This window comes from Vipera ursinii (genome assembly GCF_947247035.1).
Source record: "Vipera ursinii genome assembly, chromosome: 11".
NCBI lineage: Eukaryota > Metazoa > Chordata > Lepidosauria > Squamata > Viperidae > Vipera > Vipera ursinii.
In genome coordinates, this window is record NC_139524.1 from 11,829,030 (window position 1) to 11,840,394 (window position 11,365).

An 11,365-nucleotide genomic window follows, 5' to 3' on the forward strand; every position below is an offset into this window, starting at 1 on the left:
CTTCTTCTTCTTCTTCTTCTTCTTCTTTTGTCCAGTTTTGCTTAGCAAGATTCCTTCACTTAAACCATGACCAGCCAGCTTTGGCCAATAAACCATGGATAGTGAGGGAACCTGCCCTTGCTCCTTAAAAAAGGAAGAGAAGAAAACAAACATCCCAACAACATATGGAACGAGTTGTGGCTTTTCTTAGTAAACCTTTTTACAAGTTTATTTCAGAAATAAAGCAATTTCAAAACCAGAAAGTTGCAGTGTAGCCCAGTGAAGTTACCTTCTTATCCTTAACTAAAACTGTGATAGAAGCAGTATTGTACAGCGGAGATGGGCTGATGCAATAACTAGGTTAATTGCAAAGCCATCAGAGTCTAGAAAAGGAAAACAGAAAACCACCTGCCCAACTGAGCCATCAACCCTTCTCCCTCTGCAAAAAAAAATGGCTATTTCTTCCAGGAAAAAAATAAATATTTTGATTCCAGTAATCAGGAATCAACAATGACTCGAAAGCGTCAAAAAATAATAAAAACTCACTGTTCCCCTATCATGGCACAGATATGTCTGGAAATCTCTAATAATAATAATAATAATAATAATAATAATAATAATAATAATAATAATAATAATAATAATAATAATACAGTTGGAAGGGACCTTGGAGTTCATCTAGTCCAACCCCCTGCTCAGGCAGGAAACCCTATACTATTTTGGACAAATGGCTGTCCAGTCTCTTCGTAAAAACTTCCAGTGTTGGAGCATTCACCGCTTCTGGAGGCAGGTTGTTCCACTGGTTAATTGTTCCGACTGTCAGGAAATTCCTCCTTATTTCTAGATTGCTTCTCTCCTTGATAAGTTTCCATCCGTCGCTTCTTGTCCTGCCTTCAGGTGCTTTGGAGAATAGCTTGACTCCCTCTTCTTTGGGGCAGCCCCTGAGATACTGGAAGACTGCTATCATGTCCCCCCTAGTCCTTCTCTTCGTTAAACTGCACATACCCAATTCCAGCAACCGTTCCTTGTAGGTTTTAGCCTCCAGCCCCCCAATCATCTTCGTTGCTCTTCTCTGCACTCTTTCTAGAGTCTAAACATCTTTTTTACATCGTGGTGACCAAAACTGGATGCAGTAATCCAAGTGTGGCTGAGATGTCTTTGGACACTATCCAAACACATCTTCCAAGGTATGCAAAATCTGTTAGGCTTTGTCACTAATCATCTTGGAAGGAAGTCGGAGGTTGGCATCAGCCGTCCCTGGCAGAGCCAGACAAAGGGAGTCAATTTGACACAGGCGTCATTTTGTGCCAGCTCAAGTGTTGTTAAGTGAGACATTGTTTAAGTGAGTTTTGCCCCGTTTTACGACCTTTTTTTGCCACCGTTGCTAAGTGAAACGCTGCGGTTGATAAGTTGGTAAGCTGGTTGTGAGATGGATCTGTCGTCCCCCGTTGACTTTGCTCATCAGAAGCTCTCAAGAGGGGATCAATATGAACCAGTTGCCAAGCATCTGGATTTTAATCACGTGACCACGGGGATGCCTCCAAGATGGCAGCCGTGAAAAAATGGTCATAAGTCACATTTTTTTCCAGTGCTGTTGTAACTTTGAGCGGTCGCTAAACGAACTGTTGTAAGTCAAGGATTACCTAAACTGGCTCTCAACTCCTTGTTGTGGTAGTAGCTGTGCATTTGGTTGTGCTTATATCCACCAAGAGAGGGAGCCTTGATCTGTAGAGTTCTAAGCCTGTAGCATTCATCTACACCAGGGGTCGGCAACCTCGGCTCTTTTATGACTCGTGGACTTCAACTCCCAGAATTCCTGAGCCAGAGTTGAAGTCCACGAGTCATAAAAGAGCCGAGGTTGCCGACCCCTGATCTACACAAAACGAGCACCCTAAGATTACACTATTGAAAAAAAGGGGTTGGATCTTTCGCCATTTTCCACACAAGGTGCTAAATCTCATTTAAGGCAATTTGTTTCCTTAACCAAAAAAAAAATAAAAAATCAGAGGAGGAAAAACAATATTTTCCTGTCGCTACCATTCACTTGGCCTTTGGCATGTGAAGAAAAAAAAAGTATGATTTAGGTCAGGGATCCCCAACCTTTTGGGCACCAGGGACCGGTTCTGTGGAGAGAGGTTTTTCCACGGACCAGAGGGGGTGTGGTTTTGTGTGCTGCCTGCATCCTGTGGCTTTGCTTGTTTACACGGACCGGTTGCTGGCATGCCGTGGCCCGGTACCGGTCCATGGACCGGGGGTTGAGGACCCCTGATTTAGGTAGCAAAAAGGTTGCTCATCTCTAAACTCAGGAACAATATAGCAGACTTGATTCAAGATCTGATCTGCCTGGAACAGAATAATGGGACTCGCCTTACAAGGTGCAAACATTACCAACTGGAACCAGAGGCATTGAACTTCCCCTCTTGAAGCCTGGTAGATAAATATAATTAAATAATAATTAAAAATAATACATTGGCCTGAAATTGCCTCTTGCAAATACTCAAGGCCAGCCCAACCAGCTTACCTTACATGAATACGTTCTATGTGATTCTTATGGCGTGGCTTTTCTGCATAGACACGTTACCCTGCATATGTGCTTTGAACCCAGGTAACTAGCTCATCAGAGCCCCACCCTATATGGCAAGCGTGTGCAACACACCGAAAAGACTTGAGTTCCTACAGATACAGAAGACTCTGAGTCCCACCCGAATCCTTTAGTTGCTCCAAGGTGGCTCCCTGTCCATTGTTAAGTTTTCATTTTATCCATGGATTTGGGGTGGAATAGAATTAGCCTGCTAGATTTGTTAACTGAGTTATTACCCCTGATACCGTGGTTATTACTGCTCTTAAGAATGTGTTGGTTAGTAGCTGCCAGGAAGGGAACCCCTTCAGTTCTTCTGCTTTGGTATGATCCATGCAAATAACTCCCATGATGGCAAGTGAGAAAGACTCATTCTTGTTTTGACTGAACAGGGGGAAAGAGCAGAAACAGTTTCCTTAGCTGATAGTCTGGACGAAAAAGAGATCTATAAATGGTTCTCCGAATCCCCCTTCGCAGGAGTGCCAGCTTCACTCCTGACCACCAGCCTGGGGCAGAGGTCTCCACTTCTACCCCTGTGAAGATGGAAGCCAACGTGGTGGTCCTAGGAGCTGACAGTGTGGGAAAGTCAGGTAAGTTGGCGAGAAAACTACTCCAGGGTGTCTGCTATTCCAGGCTGCAAAAGGCTCTCTCCTCTTAAGAAAAAAAAAAGCCACAGAAAGAAACTTGCAAACGTGCAATGCAAGCTTCAGTTTGAAGGATACCATTAAAAAGTGAAAGTTGCCATGCCCAGAAACGGTAGACAGGTACAATGCAATGGTGCAAGATTTAATGAGCGATACTATCTGTAGCTAAACAGTCTTCTCTGCTCCATTAACCAAACAAATTACTAACCGGCTTGTCAGATTCTATAAGTGCTGCAGAACAGCCAAAGGAAATTAAATTGGCCACAATTCTGATCTTCTGTGCACTTCCAATCCAATTATCTGCATGCTTAACATAGAATACGTCTCACTGAATTCAGAGATCGGATGCCCAGCCACGACCTGAATCTCTAACCTTTTGAGCTGACATGTTAGGACTGGATCTGTACCTGATGTGCTTTTGATAAGTTGCCAACCTTAAGAGACGCTTGGGACGAAAGGAAATTTGGGGGCTTCTTTTCCAAAAGGAATTTATACGTGGGCTTATCAATGAGCAAGCCATCTCTAGAATAGTGCCTAAATGTGTTTAGGGTTATGGGCAACGTTTGAGCATAAAGATATGGTTGCAAACAAGCTGATAAGTTTTTAGGGGAATTAATTTTCAGCGCTCCAAAACTGGAATCACCTAGAGAGTGCTGAAAATATTGATTATTTTTTTTTTTTACAAAAGTTGTCGGTTGTTGTTTTCTGCTGAATTTTACAGTGTCTATCCCACACATTAAAAATAAGATAACGTGTTAAAGGTACAAAAGTAAATTCTGAGGACATGGGTCTTTAAATATTTGAATTTGATTCGGAAAGCTGGGTTTTATTTTTTAATGAGCGGGGTAAACGGCTTCTGCTTTTTTTGTTGGTGAATGATAACATCCTTTTCCATTCCTCCTCCTGCCCCATCTGTTCTATATAACAGTTTCAACTCCCACTCTTTTTCACAGCTCTGACCGTGCGCTTCCTTACCAAGAGGTTTATTGGGGAATATGGAGACATGGGTGAGTGTTCCGGATTTTTTTACACTGTTTGGTGCTGGTTAACCTCTTTCATCCTGGGAATGGTGGTGACGGATGGTTCGTCTAACTGAACACTCGCAAGAAATCTACTGGAATATCTTTTGGATAGGACAGTGCTTCTCAATCCTCACTGCTTTAACATATCTGGACTTTAATGCCCAGATTTCCCCAACCAGCCTTGCTGGCTGGAAAATTCTGGGTATTAAAATCCACACATCTTAAAATAGCCAAGGTTGAAAAAACCCTGGGCTAGGGGGTGATAGGAAAAGGAGGAAGTTTGAGAGTCATTGGGACATGAAAAGCAAAGTAAAAATACTAAGTTCTGTTTTATCCGTGATTAAATCATTTTTGATTAGCATCTATGGAGAATAGAACAGGACAGAACAGAACAGAATAGGATAGAGTAGAGTAAAAATAGAATGGAGTGGAATGCAGAATAGAATAGAATAGAATAGAATAGAATAGAATAGAATAGAATAGAATAGAATAGAATAGAATAGAATGGAATGGAATGGAATGGAATGGAATGGAATGGAATGGAATGGAATGGAATGGAATGGAATGGAATAGAATAGAATAGAATAGAATAGAATAGGAATAGAATAGAATAGAATAATAGAATAGAATAGAATAGAATAGAATAGAATAGAATAGAATAGAATAGAATAGAATAGAATAGAATAGAATAGAATAGAATATGGGAATGGGAATGGGAATAGAATAGAATAGAATAGAATAGAATAGAATATGGGAATGGGAATGGGAATAGAATAGAATAGAATAGAATAGAATAGAATATGGGAATGGGAATGGGAATAGAATAGAATAGAATAGAATGGAATGGAATGGAATGGAATGGGAGCTGGAAGGGACCTTGAAGATCTTCTAGTCAAACCTCAAGCAAGAGACCCTATACCATCTCAAACAGGTGGCTGTCCAGTCTCTTTTTAAAGATCTCCAGTGTTGGATCACCCACAACTTCTGGTGGCAAGCTGTTCCACTGGTTAATTGTTCTGTTAGGAAGTTTCTCCTTAATCCCAGGTTGCTTGTCTCCTTGATTAGTTTCCATCCATTGTTTCCTGCCTTGCCTTCTGGTACTTTGGGAAATAAATTGACTCCCTTTTCTTTGTGTCAGCCCCTCAAATACTGGAATACTATTATCATGTCATATATGACATATATCATGTTTGCTCTATGACCACATATGTAAGATGGCTAACAACTTGAAAAAAGAAAAATGGATTAACATTTTAAAATGCAATTTCAAATCAACACTTCCATAGACTTCAAAATCATTTAGCATATAAAATCCAAGCAAAAAAAGATGTTTTTGAAAAGGCTAAGAGAGGGGATGTTGAACAGCACTAAATTAAGCAGCACGGTAATTGACCAAAATCACACGATACTCTGAAGTGATAAATGGTTATTTTAAGATCACAGTGGGTATTTTTCAGAACACTTGAGGTAGAATCTAAACAAATCCATTTAATTTAGCCTGGCCGTCAGCAAGCTTTACACATCCTGTCCAAAAGGAAGATAACTCTTATTTTAAAGCAATATCCCCAAAAGAGGAATTTAGACAGAAAAAGCCACATCTGCTTACCTTATGACATTTTCAATAAATGTATGATGATCCTTTAATCTTAAAAGGGAATTATTCACGTAAAACATTTTCAGATAAATGCACAATAATTATGGTAAACTATAAGCCGTAGTTCATATTTTACAGTGGAAGGACTCACGTACCATGCTAAGCCAAATGTGATTTTTTTTCCCATTTGTCTTAGTGGAATGTGTGAATGCAGTCACTTGTGGTTTATTTAAAAACCATTATCAAACAAACCTTGGCTTGACCAGCATCTTGTTTGAGGACAAAATGTTCTTTCTTTCCTTCTGCCATGAAATTAATCAATCTGACATCACACCTAGATGGTGAAGAAAAAGATTCAATGACCAATGAAAAACCAGTATAATGCAGGTGTTAGTAGTGTGTTGAACTGGGACTGAAAAGACCCAGATTCAAATCTCTTCTCAGCCATGGGGCTAACTAGTTTCTCTTGAGCCAAAGCCTATTCCTTGGTTCAATCTCTTTCATAGGGTTGTTGTTTGGGGATAAAATGAAACAAAACATCCTTGCAATTGCAGTAGAAATTCCAGATCTGCAGCGGGATAGATAGACACACACATTCAGAGGATAGACAGACAGACAGACAGACAGACAGATGACAGAAATTAGTTGATAAATTAGAGAGATGATAGATAGATAAGAGAGAGAGAGAGAGAGAGAGAGAGAGAGAGAGAGAGAGAGAGATTTAGACAATTGGACACATGTATAACAGGGAGGATGGACTGATGAATGAATGGATGGATGGATGGATGAATAGACAGACAGACAGCTATTGTAGATAGATACCATAGGTAGGTAGGTAGACAGACAGACATTGTAGATTGATGATAGATAGAGGGGAGAGAGATAATATACACTTACCTGTAATAATATACAGTGCATTCATATACACAAATGTATCTTTTTCCCATCCAAACAACCCAATTAGGGCAAATCATGCAGGGGTTTAATAGGAAAGAATAGAAAGTCAGGTTGAGAACAGAACACTGGAATACCTGTCTCATTTGCAGGATGGAAGCATCCTTATCTTTTTATAGTATTTTCTTTGGCAAGTTCTACTTGCCCTATTTAACGACTGGAAAAATCACCTATAGGTTGGTTCACATATTGTACCAGTTGATAGGCTGGGGCTCATATACCAAAGGTTTGTCAATTAAACCACAAAAGACTATAACAATACAGGATGCTAAGCCATGAACAAACAAACTACCTCATGGCTTAATGTAACCTATGAAGCCAGCCAGCCAGCCAGGCAGGTGTGTCACTGCTGGGAGAAGCCAAAAGGTACTGTAATGAGTAAAATGCACAGTGAGTGTGTGTAAAACTCTCCGGCTATGCTCTGTGGGGCTGCTCTTTCATTACACCCAAAGCTGCTGAAAGGGAGCGGCCGAGGACAAAATACATAGAAGGAAGAAAAAGAATGGGGCTCTTGAGAATGGCTTGTGGCAACCTGAACTTTCTGCTTTTCCCCACCCAGAGTCTATCTACACTCACAGTTTGGCAGTAGAAGGCAAAGAGATTCTTTTCCACATCTGGGACTTTCCTTGCTCGCAGGTAAGGAAGCAAGGATAACTATCAATACAAATCAGTGTGTGTACTTGTGTGCATGTGTAGTCCAATATAGCTATGGTTTACCTTCCAATAACAAAATACGTGCCTCGTCATTCTTCCCCTCATCCTGCATTGTTGTTTTTGAACTAATGGCCATCCAAAGACTAAGGAGGTAAATATATACGTACAATAGGATTGCCCATTAATTTATCTTAGAAGAGGATTTTTAGAATACATGATTGAGCAAATGTAACACGTCTTTGCAACTCATTAAAGCTCCCATGCCTGCATCAGCCTAGAAAGAGACATAGCTTTCCTTAATGAGTTGCAGACAACTAGTGTGATTGTGCTCCCACACGTTCCAAAGCATCTTGTCTTTACATCTAAGGTCCTTGACACAAACTTGAAATCCAGTTCTTCTCTATAAAAGTTTGGAAGAACAAAGAACATGGTAAATAGTCCATGCTGGTTGGTTTTTGTAAAAAAAACACCAAACCTTCCATTTGTACCCTGTGAAGAGTGAATTCCTTGTTATCTATATGCCTCCTGGCTACTTACCTGTACTTTGGTTTAATTCCAAAGTCAGTTTTCAGTTCAGGCAATCACATAGTATGTTGAGTTTTAACTCCCAAAAGACTTGGGGAAGAAAAAGTGAGAATAAAAACTGGGGTTGACTTTAATTTAAATTTAATGAAAATTAAATTGCATTCATTAAGTACAATTATGTGAATGTTTCCGACGCAATCAAGAATTTTCATCTTAATTTGGCAGATCCTGTTGGAAGGTTGCTGGGGGCCATATCCAAAGATTTAGAGAACTACATTCAACCTGGGAATACAGGCTGAATGTGGTTTTCTAAGCTTGACCTAACAAGACTTCACAACCAGACTTCATTTTAAAAAAAAGGTTGTATTTCCCATTGCACCAAGCCATAATATGATTTATTGGTTTGTAATTTCACATATATTGTGGACATTCCAATTTATAAACCATGTTGTACCAATTTTTAATCTGTTGTTAATATTTTCATGCAGTCTACCATAAAGTTCTGATTGGATTGGATAGTTTTGACTATCGTGTCCTTCCCAAGGAGCTAGGACAGCCAAAGACATTGTCATAATATTTATGCTTTTCCACATGGTACAACATTTGCAATTCATGAGTTGAGAGTCTGTCCACTTTGTCCAAGTGCTTTTCCAGATCTTTTGCTATGGCGCCAAGCACACCAACCGTTATTGGCACGATTAACTTTTGTTTTCCACATTTGCTTGAATAATTATGATTTTTCAGTCCAACAACAAATCTATTAGCCAAATGTTGCAAACGTGCCTGTTTTCTTATTCAGGAGAAATTGGAAGAGAACTCGTCCAAAGATAAACACATCCAATGGGCTGATGGCTTTGTCTTGGTCTACAGTATCTGTGACCGTGCAAGCTTCAACAGTGTCCAATCCAAAGTCCAGTTCATCAAAGCCACCAAGGAAGGTCCAAGCCAGGAGAAAGTGCCCATTGTTATTGTGGGCAACAAGCGAGATTTGCACCATCATCGGGAGGTTTCCAGCGAAGAAGGACGTCTCCTGGCTCTCTCCATGGATTGTGAATTCTATGAGGTATCAGCAGCTGAAGCCTACCATGGAGCAGTCATGGTCTTCCATGGCTTAGCAGAACGCATATGTGAGGCCAAGTTGGCCTTGAAAAAAGGCACAGCAATCCGCAATATTGTCAAGAGTGTATCTGCTGTCTTTGCTCGGAAAAGAACAGACTCCATGTGAAAAAAAAGAAAGCAAACGTTCTGTAAAAACTCTGGGAGAACATCCCATTTTTTCCCCCCTCTTATTTGGGCAGAGTGGAACATGGAGTTTGCTGATGTGGAGTCAGCAGCCTCCTCATTCTGCTAATCCCGAAGGAGAATCAATCCAAGAGGTTGTATATATGGCGGTCCTGGGTGCAAACTCAAGAAGGAAGAAAATGGTCATGCCTGTGTCTCCATCCTGAGACACCAGAACAAAAGGATTTGCCCAAGAGAAAATTAACACCTTGCCCAAGTCCACCTAGGAAGTTGGAATTTGGGAGTCCCATGTTACTAGTGCAAACTCCAATACTGTACTCACTTTGATATTTACAGAGAGCTATAGGGATGGAACATCATCACTCTGTCCCCTCTGTAAACTGAACTAAACCAGAGTTCATCTAACCATAGTTTACTAGATCAACAACAGCTTAATCTTTAACATTGACCTGAAGCATAAGGGGACATCATAGGATGACACCATATTATAAAGTTCTACCCCATGCTGTTCAGGAGATGTGGTAGAAGGTCTGTCAAGGTGCTTGGGAGCTAGCAGTGTGGATGAGGAGGAACAAAGTGAGACTCAACCCTAGCAAGATGAAGTGGTTGTCCATTCAGACAGTGATTGGCTCTGAGACATCATCCCTCTTAGGTCTGGAGGAGGGGGATTTGCTTCCCCTGAAAGAGCTTGTTTCCAAACCAGAATGCCTAGATTCATACTATACTGTAAGCCAAAACTAATTAAATGCAGCTCAGTGCATTGGATGATCCCTATCCCTAACAGTTTTGTTACTGGGTTGAGAATGCAGCCTGAATCCACAGAAGCTAAAATGCATTGATTTCAGAGGGATAATTATAATAATCTCCTGCAAAAAACAAAACAAAAAAATGGCCAACATCAAGACCTAAATAGAGAAGAGGTCTACTAGTCCAACAGTCGAACTTCTGCTTTGCATTCAGAAGGTCCCTGGTTTAGTTTGATCATTTTTAACTGGCGGAAGTCCTCCAGATGTTGCCCCACTCCCTACCTCTGGATGCCCCATTGGATGGAGAGCCCTTACTTAGAAATGCCAAGGGTGGCAATCTAGCATCAGGCTTTAGAGGGAACCTTCTCCATTCTAGGTTCTGGTGGGCTCTGGAAGGCTGACTGATCCAGTTAATAGTGCTGCTCTACTCTCTAGGAAACTAGGGGTTAGCTGCCATTTTAATATCACCGTAACCAGAAATAGGAACTGTCTATGGTTGCTTTAAGCTAATATTGCATCTGCAAGGATTTAATCTAAATATTTGTGCATGAAAACAATTGCTCTTCCTTGCTCCCGTTTCTTAAATCCAGGGGAATTTGAATGTGGATAGTTTGCTGTCTTAGTAGCTTCTCCATGTACATCCCCAGTAAGCAGCTGTGTGAAAGGAGAGAAAAGAGCCCATTGAAGGAAAGGGGAAAGGAAAAATGGAAAGGAAGGAAAGGAGAGGGGAGGGGAGGAGAGGAAAGGAAAGAGGAAGAGAAAGAGGGAAGGAAAGGGAAGTGGAAAGGAGAAAGGGAAGGAAAGGGAAGTAGAAAGGAGAAAAGGAAGGGAAGGGAAGGGAAGTGGAAAGGAGAAAGGAAAGGAAAGGAAAAGGAAGTGGAAAGGAGAAAGGAAAGGAAAGGAAAAGGAAGTGGAAAGGAGAAAGGAAAGGAAAGGAAAGGAAAAGGAAGTGGAAAGGAGAAAGGAAAGGAAAGGAAAGGAAAGGAGTGGAAAGGAGAAAGGAAAGGAAAGGAAAGGAAAGAGAAGGGAAGTGGAAAGGAGAAAGGAAAGGAAAGGAAAGGAAAGGAAAGGAAAGTGGAAAGGAGAAAGGAAAGGAAAGGAAAGGAAAGGAAAGGAAAGGAAAGGAAAGGAAAGGAAAGGAAAGGGAGGGGAAGGGAAGTGGAAAGGAGAAAGGAAAGGAAAGGGAAGTGGAAAGGAGAAAGGAAAGGAAAGGAAAGGGAAGTGGAAAGGAGAAAGGAAAGGAAAGGAAAGGAAAGGAAAGGGAAGGGAAGTGGAAAGGAGAAAGGAAAGGAAAGGAAAGGGAAGGGAAGTGGAAAGGAGAAAGGAAAGGAAAGGAAAGGAAGGGAAAGGGAAAGGGAAGTGGAAAGGAGAAAGGAAAGGAAAGGAAAGGAAAGGAAAGGAAAGGAAAGGAAAAGGAAGTGGAAAGG

General features: G+C 40.9%; 1 protein-coding gene across 1 annotated transcript; it reads left to right on the plus strand.

The window, feature by feature from the left end:
* Nucleotides 1–3,008: 3,008 nt before the first annotated feature.
* Nucleotides 3,009–9,175, plus strand: LOC310645495 (ras-related and estrogen-regulated growth inhibitor-like protein; the record flags this gene model as incomplete). The annotated part of the gene is made up of 4 exons (XM_083371265.1): nt 3,009–3,147; nt 4,155–4,208; nt 7,331–7,407; nt 8,750–9,175. 4 exons carry the CDS (start codon nt 3,009–3,011, stop codon nt 9,173–9,175), a joined length of 696 nt encoding a protein of 231 aa, XP_083227391.1.
* Between the last annotated feature and the right edge of the window lie 2,190 nt (nt 9,176–11,365).